Source organism: Thermobia domestica, chromosome 8 (assembly GCF_964235325.1).
Source record: "Thermobia domestica chromosome 8, izTheDome1.hap1.1, whole genome shotgun sequence".
Lineage (NCBI taxonomy): Eukaryota > Metazoa > Arthropoda > Insecta > Zygentoma > Lepismatidae > Thermobia > Thermobia domestica.
In genome coordinates, this window is record NC_137461.1 from 14,266,142 (window position 1) to 14,281,548 (window position 15,407).

At 37.0% G+C, this 15,407-nt stretch overlaps 1 protein-coding gene across 8 annotated transcripts in view; it reads left to right on the forward strand.

Annotated features, from left to right (window-relative positions):
• Window positions 1-15,407, forward strand: part of LOC145692699 (protein sex-lethal-like) — a 272,232-nt gene that overhangs the window by 29,377 nt on the left and 227,448 nt on the right. For 5 of the 8 annotated variants that reach the window (XR_014132629.1, XM_081768107.1, XM_081768101.1 and 2 more), the window contains exon 5: window positions 25-185. Coding sequence is in view for 5 of the 8 variants with exons in the window: in XM_081768107.1 (XP_081624233.1) it covers window positions 25-185 (161 nt within the window). In the remaining 3 variants the exon portion in view is untranslated. Of the gene's footprint in view, window positions 1-24; window positions 186-15,407 lie in introns of those variants that run through there. The other 3 variants (XM_081768105.1, XM_081768102.1, XM_081768103.1) reach the window with 2 other exon arrangements.

Consider the following 15,407-nt stretch of genomic DNA (forward strand, 5'->3'; position numbering starts at 1 on the left):
AAGTAAATATTTTGTTCATTGAAGATATGATCGACGAGAGGAGGCCCAGGATGCAATTAGGGCACTGAATGGAATGGTCCCAGAAAACGGCACCGAGCCTCTTGTGGTAAAAATAGCGGAGGAACACGGTAAGCAGAAGGCAGTGTATTTTGCTGGCTGGCAAGCGGGATACCAACAGAGTCGAGGTATATATTTTTTTTATAATGTTGTTCACAGTAGCACACTTTGGTTGTGTTATTTCTGTTCAGCATTTCGTGGGCAGTGTGTACTAAAGTACTGCTGCCACACGACTTTCGAATAAGGTATCAGTTGAGACGTAGCCTCAATGCTCAAACCATTGTAGCTCTAGTCTTGGAATAGTATCACCATAGCAAAATTTTGTACCACGGTACAGAAGAAAAGAAAAACGCCGCTCTTTCGAAAGTTTTTATATTGAAGATCTTTCTTACTGATTTCTTTAGCGGAAGTGAGAAGCTCTTAAAAAATACATCGACGTCGTGTTTGTTGTATTTACGAAAATAAATCAGTCATATGGCGTCTTTGTTCTAGAGTCGGGAGATGAAAGTTCTCAAAGATGGTTTTATAGCTGTCGTAAGTAGGATAAATGTGAGTTTCTTTGTAGGTTAGAAATTTCAAAAATTTTGCCTATATTCTTTCTAATTGCTCATGGTTTCTTAATTGAGTCAGATTCCAAATAGTAGAAGCATACTCTAACTTGGAGCGAACATATGCATTATACAACATGTCTATTTACTACATATTTATTAATTACATAATCAAAGTTGAGGTGACTTGCTCCTAGTGAGTGATAACACGTTGCACTTGTTTCCATGGACTCCATTAGAAGAACATAGCTTTCGCTTTCGTTATACTATTTTATTCTTTCATTTTTATTTCTTTTTAACTGAAAAGACGTGGGAAATATGTATTTGATCTTCGGAAAGTTGTTGACAACAGAACTTCTGTTTCGTTCTTTTTAGTTGAAGACACTTCACCCATACCAATGTAAAGGCAGTTCCGTGGTGATAATTCTTGCGAGTCACTTGATCCACTAACTGAATGGGATCAGTTGCGATTGACTTACGTCCTTAATCATCTTCGGTATGAACATCAATTTGGCCATCTTTAAATTTTCTACATCTCTCGCACTACGTGTTCGCTCGCAAAGGTTTGCTGCATATAATGGCGCGGTTTGCGAAGAATGTCTATCGCATTATATCCTGGTTGCGAGAGAGCCAATTGTGCCTGCCATGACAATGCATTTCATCTCAAGTTCCATCTGTTGACCTAATAGTAGTGGGATTTTGAAAGGGGAAGGAGCACAGCAATGCTACGCCTCGTATCAGTTGGCAGCACCCTCGTTAATGACTACCGGAGGTTGAGAAACAGTCCTTGTGTTATACTCGGAATATACAGTAATGTAGCAGGCTTCAAAAAGTTTCTAGCCCACCCCACTAATATAATGGCTAGTGCAGGGGCCCAGGTGGCTCAGTGATAGAGCGTTCACCTCTGGTGCATGGGGTCCCAGGTTCGATCCCAGCTCGCTCCAAGTGAAGTTTGTGGTGGACAACGGGGCTCTCCTGTTTCATTCCACTTTCTTCATTCCACCATTTCGTTCATTTTTCATCATCGCTGTCTTTAGCCTAGCCGGCATAACCGTGGGACGTAAAACTCAAAGATTTCATTTAATTTGTAATGGCTAGTGCGTGCGCCTTTTGTGCACATGGACTCTGTTTCGGCTCCCGGTGGGAGAGCACAAAATTTTTAATTTCGAAATCAATCATTTTCATTAATTGTCCATTAATTAGCCTAAAGGGCATAATCGTGGGATGTTCAGCAAGAAATTATTTAATTTCTTTTAAAATGCGCCTCATGAACGGATTGCCATTGGTTAACGATCATTTTCACGTGCCTTGGATTATTTGGAGCATCGAACTACCAAGATTGTCATTATCGAAAATATGCTATACTATATAGATGCTAACAAGGATACTGCCCAGCGTTAGGGGGAGCGCGCTTATTTTCAGTGTGTGTGTGTGTGCGGTGGTTCAGATCATACTGAAATACGTCGTCTCAGGTTCAGATCACAATAATAGCTCTCATTCCACATATTTCATAATCTCACTCGTACTTAAGAAATATGAACGCATCGTCAAAGTACTAACAAATAAAACTTGCCGTTTTAAAGAATTCGTCTACTAAGGGTTTAAAAAAAGTAAAAAGGACAGCTTCTTCACGTTGTTTGATATGGTATTAAGTGTCCCGTTCAGCAGCGATGTTATGTGAGACGTGGACTTACAGCTTAACATGTGATCCAAACTACACGAGTTCCCGTTTGAGCTACTTATCGTTTATCAGTTAGGTCCGCCGTGTTTCTTCGATCAGGTGAAACTATTAAGACAGGTAGATAAAGGATATTACAAGGAAAGAATAAAAGAAAAAAAAAAATGGACAGCCTCCAAACATAATCTACCTTTTTATTACTCGTCAAACGTATACAGGCATTTGGTTCGCAGACTTCTGTTCATTACCGACAACACAAAGCAGGATTCAATTCCGTTATACTTGTGTTCTAGAGAAGTTCTGGTTAAAATTCCAGATATAATCGCACGACTAAACAAATTATCAAACTGTTATTTGGAAGAGTAATTTCTGCAGTGACCTGACCGTATGTTTCGGTGATAATGTTACTCTTGTCGTTGTTTGTTTATGCACTCACTTCGCTCTTGAAAAATTTCAGATCTATTCTCAGTGTCTGAAATCGATTGGTATTATATTTTCACAGTAGGTTTGATTACTAGTAAAAACATCGATCACATACCTATTGGCGTCAGCAGTACATTAACTTTGGTGGGACAGACTACCGGAGGGATTGGGATGTATGGAATATCCAGGAAAGCAGGGGGTCCGGAAGCCGTCCTCCGGAAAATAAATATAAAAAAATCTTCGTACATTGCATTTCAAAGCATTCTTGACTTAAAAAGCAATTGAAAACTTAAAAATGTGTGTTTTATTTTTACCTTTGATAGCTTTTTTCTTCTTGGGAAAATGTGGTATTAAAATACACACTTTACACTTTGTTTGCTTATTCAAACAGTAAAACCCAACCTGGTTTTACAATTTTAGTTAAACTTAAATGATACCAAGTGTATGTCAAGAACAAAATGATAAAAGATAGTGTGAAGTGAATATTCAGAAACAATGCAGTTTTGAAAACACGTTTTGGGCCTACTAGCCAACAGCTAATGTAAATGAAGTTCAACAATGTATAGTTAAAAATTAGTTGAAAATTGTTATTTTAGCTAAACTAAACTCGCTTTGCTGCTCGCTATCTAAACGAAAACAGTTTTCCACTTTCACCCTCATAAGGCCAAAATCTGCCTGTCTTTTTTCACAATTGGAAGCAAACATTTGTGCTATTTTTTTTTTTTTTTTTTTTCACATCCACTTCGTGTAACATTGTTTTGTGAACCTAGCAAACTACTATATGGTTGAATCTCTTTACGGTTATAGCTGACTTAAGATATTTGAAATATTCCGGGGCGGGGTTGGAAACCACTTTACAAATAGTAGATGGGATACGTCCCCGGTGGGTTTGACGCCCGTGCATATACGTATGAGAGTATTGGTAGCTTATGTAATCTTGGTGCTAAAGGGTTTGTTTTGCCGTCAGGTCTGTAGAATACTTCGCATATTACAAGATACCAATATGATTAGTGGTAATAGGATTAAAACGCTTTGGAAATATTTTGGCGAAATGTTGTCATCGTAACCTCGTGCAATTTTATGACAAGCATTTCAAGAATATACAAAACTTCCTTGCTCTGGATTAGGTTTCGAACGCATTGAAAGACTAAAACATTGACTTTCTAAAATAAACATTAACTATTACGAAATAACTAATTCTGTAAATGTTATTTGTTCTCTCAGAATAATTGACAGATACGGTACTAGTGACGCCGTCAGTGTTTCGAAGACATACATATGCGCTTTGTTTGCAGTAAAATACACGTAACGAAATCGTTGTTTTTTATTTTTTTTATTCCACCATATTTTGCTATGGTCATACTATTACTGATACCGATAAAATCACTTGAAATTCTTTAGTTTATAGTTAATACAATTTTTTTTATAGATTTTTTTTCCACATGAGTATTACTTCTTGCCAGTGCCAAGATTATTCCTCGACAGTGTTGTGAAAGCCATTACTATGTTATTTAACTTGTTTCTTTCTTATGTATATTGGTCTTGCAAATTCTGCATGTTCTGATATAGCATGTGATGGCATATATATATGTTACGTACTCAAGGAGTGTTTGAAAATGCATTGAAGAATGAGGTGGTTGCTACCGTGAGTTTAAGATATTCCGCAGCGGGATTAGGTTGTTCAGGTTTACCTTATCCTTGTAGTTGTATACCTTCACTCAAGATGAACCTGGGAGAAGGATTCAGTATTCAAAAACAGTACTTGTAAAGGAAAAAATAAAACTATTAGTAAGGGACCATGAGTGCATACAGTCAAGAGCCTGACATACTAATAATATACAAAATTTACCATTTTTCTTTTGCGTGTTTTTCAAGTGAAAGAAGATAATGAAATGCAACTTACCACAATCATAGATAACGTTATTCTACAACAGAAAATATGAGCCTGAAGAATTTTCAGTTGCCAAAATAACACTTCGCTAAAAATCTAAGTTATAGCAGTGACTAGAGGAACGCATTCAACTGCATTTGATTACATATGGTGTTTTGATATCCTGTGAACTACTTTTTAAATAACACTATTATTTAATATAATAACTGTATATTAAAAAAAACTATTTTGTTTATTACAAACTAAATACAACTATTATTTAAAAAGTAGTTCACAGGATTCTAAGATAACATGATACGTAATCAAATTCAGTTGAGTTCGTTCCACTAAACGCTGCCCTTAACTTAGATTTTGGGGAAAATTTTATTCTGGCAACATTGTAATTTTCATGGATGGCAACACTGAAAATTCTTCAGGTTCATATTTTGTGTTGTAGAATTGTGGTAAGTTACATATTATCGCCTTTAACTTACGAAATACAACCAAAAGAAAAAAGTTGTAAATTTTGTATTTTTGGTATCTCAGGCTCTTAATATGGATTAACAACCTCGATTTACCGTGAAACTTAAACAGTTCCATTATATGTATATCGAATCTATATAAAGCTTTTTCGGAAAATTTTTCACAAAGTTCGAGTGGAAGCTTCTTGTAAGTTGCTATATTAATAGTCGATTTCCTTATGGAGTCCTCGATTATTAATTAATTACAACTTTAATATACTCATCAAGCTTCCAGTGGTATAGCTGCATTAACATACGATGCGCATCCAGAAAGTAACTTTTTCATGCGTCGCATAGCTAGGAAACTGTGTTGCGCGAAGCGACTGCGTGCACGTGAGAGACTAAGGCCTTAGCATGGCGCATTCGCCAGCGGAACTGCCCAGGTGCTCCTAGTAGCGGGGGCCGCCGTGGCTCAGTAGTAGAGCGTTCATCTCTGGTGCATAGGGTTCTTGATTCGATCCGAGCTCGCGCCAAGTGAACTTTGTGGTAGACAAACACCGTGTGCGTGGGTTTTCTCGGAGTTCCTGTTTCCTCCCATTTTCTTCATTCCATCATTTTATTCATATCTCATTATCACTTTCTTCTTTAGCCTAGCCAGCATAACTTCATTTCATTTGCTCTCAGTAGCGTCGTGGAAGTGGTTGAAGATGGCCGTTCCTATTTCAGCTCCCGCCGCGTGTGAAGTGCGAGCACAGGACATTTTTGAATGCACAGGGCATAACACCGATTGAAATCCATTGTTAGCTGTATCGTTGCAAAAATGTCAATGTTGACCCCATGCACCTTGCTTTGCGTTCTAGAGTCAGTTACTTTGGCACCCACCTGATACATAACTTCTTGAAGAACTTGCGCTCCGTGACAATGGTGTGCAATAGGGAGCGGGAAATTATGGAAACTGCTTGCTCATGACATTAGGCCCATAGACCTGGCACAACTTGACGATGGATTTCAATCCGCGCTATGCCCTGTGCATTCAAAACTATTACGGCTCGCACTTCATACCATAGGAACGTCCATCTGAAACCACTGCCACGACACTACTGAGAGCACTAGGGAAGTTCCGCTGGCGTATGCATCATGTTAGGTCCTTACTTTCTCACATGCAAGCAGTCGCTTCGCTCAATATGGTTTCCTAGCTATGGGTCGCATGGGAAAATTACTTTTTGGATGCGCCTCGTATTTGTTATTTACATTTAATAATTGTAACGTAAAAAAAAAAAATGTCAACTTGTGCTTCCTCTTCAGTAAACTTGCACACATACGCATTATACACATATAAAATTGAATTGATTTTGGGTTTAATGTTCCGTTCAGCAACGAGGTTGTATAAGACATGGACCTACTGGTTAACGTGGGAAAAGAACTACATGAGCTCCCGCCGGAAATCGAACCATGCCAAAGGGAGACCCGGATTAATCAAGAGTGAACAATTTATCTTAATACGTCCTTGTAACTTATAAACTAATAGACAAAAATCGCTGAAATTTTCTACCGTGCAAACATAGGCAGGACAGGATGTCTACCGGTCACGAATGAGTCACGAAATCAGAAAACGGTCATGAAAGTCAAAAAAAAATCACGAAATTTAGCTTTTGGGTCACGATTTTCTTTTATCTGTACACATATAAATACTGACTGAAAAACTTTGTCCTATAAAATGTCAAAATTCAACGCCAAAATGTCTATGGTCGGCTTTAGACGCTAGCAAATCGCAAGCGAAACAAGTTTCTGTCACATGCATGGAAATTCGGCCTGATTCGCACTCAAATTCACTCTTGAGATAGTTACGAAATTTTATGGTTTGGTAAAGAAAAGGTCACGAAAAAGTCTCGAAATTTCCTTTGGGAATTTTAGTAGACACCCTGCAGGAAGACATTGTTATACTACTAGTACGTTATATTTATTATTCGGTATTGCATCGTAAGGACGCTACAATATTACAAACATCTAAATTTTGGTGGCGTCTACAGCAGTAATAATGCAAATGAAACACGGGGTAATCATTTAGAGCAGTTTGCAGGAAACAAAATAATGGATTAGTTATGTTATGGATTGATAGATAATGTAATTCTGGATGTCTAACAAGGGACCCTTCCGATTTGGTGAATTTAATTGCTGAAAATGATAGCTAACACTAGATTCAGCACCAAACGAAACAGAAAAAGAGAGGGTGTTTAGTGACAGACCGTATTCAGGGTGGGAGATAAATGAGGACAAAGTGCGAAGATATAACGTAGAAAATGTCTAGAAATGCCATGTTAATTGTGAAACGAGGAAAGGGATTGAGGTAAAATGTTGGATGCGAGGAATCCATGTAGAGCTCCACTGATGAATAGTGTAATGTAAATCATGGGGGATATCTGAAAAGCCGCCATGTTGGAATTTAGCGCAAGAAGAATATACAGGAAAGGGGTCATATGACATATGACTCTAGACGCACACCGTCTATTGAAATCAATAGTGGCCAATACATTTTGAGACCTCTGTTTAATTGCAACTCTTACGGGCCTTAAGAATGATTGCGTGTTGATAGGAAAAACGGAGATAATAGTGGGCACATTTGAAAAACTAAATATGGACAATCGGGCTCGTCACAGCTGTCGTCTGTATTGAAATTGAAGCAGTAGTCGATAGGTGTCATGAATGTACTGTTCGCAAATATCCAGTTTTGTAGAAAGCATATCTAATCATATCTTGGAACCTTGGTGATGTATACTGGAAGTGGGTGAGTGATTGCAAGGTAATAAAGTTGTCCCGTTGCCATATTTTGAAGTCAGACGACAGAAGAACGGTGTCTTATATATTTTACGAAATTCTTATAGAGACGGATGAAGAACACATCCGGCAGTTGTATGAGTGACGTGCAACCATCAGGGATAAGGAGTCGGGTAAGTTCAATAGTGTCCTGTTTCTGCACCAACTCCTCATCTTTATTGGTTCTTCGTGAATCAACGAGGAGCAGCAGTTTTGTCTGCCCTATAGAAGGTCAGAAAACGTCAGTCATTAACTCTTTGTTTGTCCTTGCTCATATTTGAACTTTTACCAGTATCGAAAAATATTGAGTGGATCGGGAATTTTGTTGACTGGAAAGTGGCCACTTCACCCGGTGCAGAGGAGATACATGGGACTCATTAATTTTCCATCCATGGAAACAACAGAATATATCAATATACTGTATTGGTCATTATTGATTTCAATAGACGGTGTGCGTGTAGTCGTATGTCACATGACCCCTTTCCCGTATATTCTTCTTGCGCTAATTCCAACATGGCAGCTTTTCAGATGTCCCTCATGATTCACATTACTCTTATTCAGTGGAGCTTTACATGAATTCCTCATATCCAACATTTGATTTCAAAACCTCTACTCGTTTCACAATTAACATGGCATATCTAGACATTTTCTACGTTCTATCTTCGCACTTTGCCCTCATTTATCTTCCACCCTGTATACGGCCTGTCACTAAAAACCTTTTTGTTTCTTTTGGTGCTGAATCCAGTACTAGCAATCATTTTCACCAATTGAATTCATTTTCGCCAATTGAATGGTCACTTGTACACTTTATATATTATGAATGAAAAAGTAGTTTTACTTCATGTTAAAAATTCGTTCTTGTTTGGTGTAATTTTCTCCGAAGTATTGGTAGTTCTTAGAAGTGTCGATCTCCTGGGATGACACGTGGAGCTGGAATGAGGAAGGGACTTCAATGAATTAACTCGCTCAGCGACTTTTCTCGAGACAGAAACAAGGGAAAACTATTTTAACTGGCACCTCCATAATACGGACATTTTTTATTGATTTTTTTTTTTCTCTCCCGCAAAAGTATACTTATAATTTCTGGATAGAACTCTCTCTCTCTCCCCCTTTTATGGACACGAGTCTTGTTCTTCTCAACGTTTTAGTAATTCTATAATGGACAGAAACGATATATATATATATAAAAAAAAAAATCCGTTCTCCACAAAATGTCTATCGTAAATCAATGACTTGGTAAACCACTACACAGAATAGTTGAAAACTGACTTTGAAATGCTTTTCTCTCCCAACAAATGTAGTGTTTTCTTATTGCATTAGTTTTAATTTTAATGCAATCGGTATGCAAATTGAGATTTTTACAGAGATGATATGTACTTGAGTAGAAAATTGCCACAAACGTACGCCAACGAAACGTTTGTTTCTTTAGAGGTGTATACTCCCCTACCCCCCCGTCACACTGAATACACTATATCGATATCATCCTAAGGAGGCATGGCGGCTCAGTGGTAGAGTTCTTACCTTTGGTGCATGGAGTCCCTGGTTCCATCCCTGACCAAGTAAGTTTGTGGTGGACAACATCGTGTTCGTGGGTTTCCTCGGGGTACTCCCGTGTCCTCTCACTTTCTCATTCCACCAATTCATCCGTCATTCACTTACATTAATCATCCATCTCCCGTAACCTAAACGGTATAATCAGGGTATGTTTAGCTGACAGATTTCATTTTGATATCACCCTATATTTGGTTTTAACTAATATATTCATTGTATACTGCTCACAAATACCGTATGAGCTGTGAGCAGTCTGAATATGCGTAACCTCTTACTAACGGATACCTCCATTTATGAACAAATAGTTTTGTCGATGTCCGTTATTCAGAGGTTTTACTGTATTAAGTTTCAAATATTTTCTTATTTTATTTATCTGGTGCCAGAGAACAACCAACATTAACTGGTTTTTGATACTTCTTGATCGTGCAAGTGTAGATTACGTTTTTTCATTCATTCATTAGAAATGAGAGATAGAACAAAGAGTCTTAACAGTTTCAAACACTCCTTGTAAATTATTGATGGAAATGAATGTTGGTTTTCTGTCGTGTTTCCTTTTAGTATCAGTGTGTGTATATATAGTGAAATTTTTGTATCAGTATGCGTAATTTTGAATGATTTTTGTCTTTCTTTTCGTTCTTTTTTGAATATTTTGAAACAAATGCTAAAATATTTTTTTTTATTTTATTTTTTTTTTACCGTGCTATACAATCTTGTCACTGACTCGTATAGAGATCTGTAATTACATTTTCAATATATTTTCGTTAGAAGTTCCGCTAAATATAAAATAATGTCGATATATTTGCTGTGCGTCTTAATGTGTATACGGACTACTTCGTTATTTTAAGTATTTAAAATATTCGAATGAGTGGGTTAGTCTCACGTCTTTGGTGCGTATAAGTACATGCAAAATGTTCTGAATACTTTGGAGTTACTAACAAAATAGTGTATTAAGGTATACAAGACAGTGCTGTACTTTCAGAACAGCACTAAAGCAATACATATTATTACATTAAATGGGCGCGATGGCTCTGAGATAGAACGGTTGCATCAGAGATGTTTCTACCACAGACATTGTATATCGGGCTTCTTTTGCTTCATGCTGTTCCTCCAATTCAGTGGCAGTTACGATTCGTTTCGTGTATCTTATGGGCCATAGTCGTAACGAGGTGAAAGTATTATTGAATTTACTCGTAAGCTGAGTGCCATGCATTCAACTAGTGTTTTGCATAATATAACTTCAGCGGGATACAATTTTCTAAAAAGTGATTTTAAAGTCGTTGCGGGAGATATTTAATACTAGCAACTGGTAGCCAACTTTGGTAGTATGTACTCAAATATGTCCGTCTAATGTTCGTCTGAATTGAAAAATGCTCGATTCGTGGAACCGAAAAGTAACATTCATAGAAGCCTGTAGAATTGCAAAATAGAAGTACTAAATGGTACAAATTGTTTTGAGATTTAAAATGTACAAACAGTAGCGTAAGGTTTTAGCTTTTTCGTTAAGGTTTCTTCTTTTCCGCATTGGTTAGCTACGTACTGGATTTGATTTCTTACGATATAATGTTTCGTCGCAAGAGGCTCCATACCATTCGTCGAAATTCTCGAATAAGGAATAATGGATATATTTAATTAAACGTAATCTCCGCTGATGCATATCAATGTCGGTAATATATCTGTATGGATTAATAATACTACATTCTGTGAATCAAAGGGCTCCTCGTCCGACTCCATGTTATGACTGTCTTTGGTAGACAACATTGTGTCCATAAATTTCTTCGGTCATTTTGCTCCAGCAGTTTTGATTGTAGTGTACTGATCATTATCCTACTGGTCATAACTATGGGATGTTAAGCTTAGATTTAATTTCGTATTAACTTATTAATTGAGTCTAAGTCTAGGAAACTCCTGATACACCTGTTAGGAACAGGGTTCGCCGCTAGGCTGGACGTAGTTCACCCGATCGCTAGCAGATGGCGCTGGAGCAGCCTTACGCCCACAAAAATGGGCTGTTAACGCCAAGTGTTTTTGGTTGATCGAATGGAAGAAAAGCTGCCAGAAAGAAGCGCGACAGTAAACGTAGAACCTACTTTTCTTTTTATATATTTCTCTACCAGAAAAGTCATTTTTTGCGAGTTTGAGGCTTTATTTTTATATGCGTTTGTCTTCTAGAGAATTAAACCTCTGTGACGAGTGAATAGTCTAATCGCATAAGACACATATTGAAAAATGAGCCGGTTCGATATTAATAAAATTAACAATGGACTCAAATATGAAATAAATCGATTGATCCCGAATACTACTATAATTATTTTTATGACAAATCAGTATATTGTGAAAGATGTCAGTAATTATCCTCCCCATTTTTCTTTCTCGGTTTTAAAAATCTAAAAGTAATGTCCTGAAGGGGGAGTGCTGTGTTCCTTTGGCGTGTGAATAGTCACGGCCGGACTTAACAGTTTTATTGAGTTCACTTTCTACATTGAGGATAAATGGTAGAACTGCTTGAATGAAGGAATATCTAGTTGTAAGCGAAAATTAGGTACCGGTATATGATTATTAACTACGTTACAGCAAGAACACATAAAGATGATGTATAGCTCATCATATTAGATATTATTTTCTTAATACGTTTGTTTCTACTTTAAAAAAAAATATAGAGCACCATTGTCTTTGCATGTGAACACAATTTTATTGTACGTCCGCACTATATATATATTTAATGTCGTGGTTATTTCTTCTTAAGATGTTTTATTCTCTTACGTGTACTTGTTTTGTGAAAAATTGCCTTTTCACAGATTGTTGGCAAATTTTGTTTTATGCAGTCCGTAGCATGGAAAACTTGGTGTAGTTTGTATTACAAATGTTTTTTAGTGAAAAACGTACATAGCATAGATTTAAAAGTTTTTTCTCTTTGGAGAGTGTTTATATTAGAATAAGTTAAGTATATTTATTCGTTCGTAAGCAAATTTACGTTAAAATTTGTTAGAAAGTTAAACTATTCATATAGCATGAGTGCAATAGAAGCTACACAATTTTAATTAACAAAAAATTGGATACTTACCAATAAATTCTCCCGTGGGGAAACCAGACACACTCCACACGTTTCGGAACAAGCTAGTTCCTGTTCAGTTGTAAGGTAACAAAGATAAAAACGGATGGGAAAAAAAAACAGGGTGTCTTATCGGTCACGAAAGTCATGAAAGTCACGAAATTTAGCTTTTGGGTCACGATTTTTTTAAACTGTGCAAATGTAAGTACAGATTTTGTTCTATATTGGAAAATTTTGCAAATGTTGTGGAAAATTTTGTTCTATAAAACGTCAAAATTCACCACCAAAAATGTCTATGGTCGGCTTTAGACGCTACCAAATCGCAAGCACAATACGTTTCTATCGCATGAATGAAAATTCGGCCTAATTCGCACCTAAATTTGCTCTTGAAAAGGTTAGGAAATTTTATGATTTGGGAAAGAAAAAGTCACGAAATTTCATTTTGGAATTTCAGTAGACACCCTGAAAAAGGAAGACATACCACAAAATGAATAAATATAGCGTAAAATATGCTAAAATACCTTGAGCAGAGCACGATGCGAAAGAGTGAGCTGAGTTGAAGAAAGCACGATGTCTGTTACGTCACTATTGCCAGATCCAAAATATACAGCAAGGGTAGGTAACCAGATTCCAGATTTAAAGCCGGTTACCAGGTCAAAATCCAGATTTAAAGCCGGTTTATATTTTCGCAATATTGATAGAATCTGGTTACCTATTTTTGATGTATATGTTGGATCTGGCAATAGTGACGTAACATAGACATCACGCTTCTTTCAATTCAGCTCATTCTTTCGCACTGTGGTATTTTAGCATCCTTTACGTTATATTTATTCACTCTGTAGTACGTAATCACTTTTCTACGCTTTTTTTTTTTTCTCATCCGTTTTTATCCTTGTTACCTTACTATTGAACACGGAACTAGCTTGTTCCGATATATGTGGAGAATGTCTAGTTCATCCACGGGAGAATTTATTGATAAGTAACCAGTTTTTTTGTTAATTTGAATCATCCTCTCATGCGCTAACATAATAATTTTAATACACATTTTGAATTTGATTCGAAATTTGGTGTTCAGTTGCACTATACATGATATCAGTACTGACCTTGTAAGAATCAAGAATATTCATGTCCGTATCACATAACAGGAACAGATTACTTCGTTTTGCATTAGAGAAAAAGTCATAAATTCCTCCAGGTCTTCTTGACTTGAATTAACTAAGATAAATGGCAGAAGAAAATATTATTAGCTGTGGAAAGTCACAAGTTTTGTACTGTAAGCGGCCCCATGTTACTTCCACTATGATGCACTGCGAAAGAAGGCTAAGGATTGATCACTCTTCTAAAATATTCTGCTCATCTCTCTCACACCATATAATTTCTTCCTATAGGTACATCAGTGATTTCATTTACAGGACCTCTTATTACGTGAAATACCAGAAGAGTTGAGGATTTTGCCTCTGCTCGCTAGAATTGACCAATATACAGGGTGGACATAGTCCGTCGCTGATAACAAACGTTAATAACAAGAAAACTAAGAATGATGGAAGCATGCGGTTTACGTTAAATAATAGGAATACAGTGGAACCTCTGAATAACGGACACCAATGGGATATGAACTTTTGTCCGCTATTGACAGGTGTCCGTTACAGAGAGGTTACACAAATCTAATTTCTCACAATCGTAATTGTATGCAGTAATATACAGTAAATGCATTCTGTATGAGCGTAGATACGTAAAATTCAAATGAAAATACTCTATTTAGTACGTATTTGAATTACTGGGAGGGATGAAGGAGAAATTCATTTCTGTTAAATATTATTATTACTTGGGAATGTGTTAATATATTCATTCTTTGGTGAAATGGATGAAAAGGCAAGTTATTGGAAGTGCATATGTTTATTGACGGAGTCCCAATCACAAAGAATATTCTCTTAGTGAAAGTGAAAAGGAAGCCGGGAAAACCCCAAACCCAGACTTGTTCCAGTATCATAAGTAAAAGAAAAATGTTGCTTTTCCAAAAAAAGTAAGAGAGGAAACATTGCTCGTTGAAAATGTTATTGTAAAATAAACAATATTTTGTTATTTAAGAAATTGTTGGGAAAGATGCAAGGCCCAGATGAAAAAGGACTCAATTTGTTAGGGAAAGGAAGATCATTTGCATAGAATTCGTGGCCATACGACTGACCCTGCATGAGTGTTATTGCTTATTGAAGGTTTTCTAGGATTTCCATTAGAAAGCAGTTTATTGCGGGCAGAAAAAAAGAATTTCAAGTTCAGCTTGAATCAGTTCTGTTTGATGGTTCACCATTTCTAGACTCACGATAGATACACTTGTGGGGAAAATACTTTTCTGTCTACTGTAATATCGCAGAACCGAGAATAATTCTTGTCCGTTATGAAGAGGTTATTGAAACGTTAGGGCAAAAAAAGGACTGTCCGCGTCCGTATCTGAGAGTGTCCGTTAAAGGGAGGGTTTTGTTCCGTAAGGGAACATATAATTTTCCCGGGACGAAAAACTCTGTCCGTATTATAGAGGTGTCCGTTAAGGAAGGTTTCACTGTAATAGAAAAATAATAGAAAAGTTTTTACCTGATTCACAGAATGTCCATATGTGCTCCACTAATTGCTCATGCGATGTCACATGCGAAACTTGCCTGTCGGGGACGGTCTTCTTGTCTTAACGTATTAACAATCTGCACCTTTTATGCGTATAACTTGAACCGTTTGTGCAAAATTTTTAACACAGTTGATTGACTTCGGGATGTCCAGTTCACGTGATGCAACGCAAGGGTTTCCCTGGGCTTCGGGCTAAAGCAACACGAACAGCTTCCACACGTTCCTCATTGACACTCGATCTACCGCTTCTGTCACGATCTAAAACACTTTCTGTTGCAATAAACTTGCTATAGCATTCTTTTATGCTCTTAACATCTGGTGGCTGCTGTCCAGACTCTCT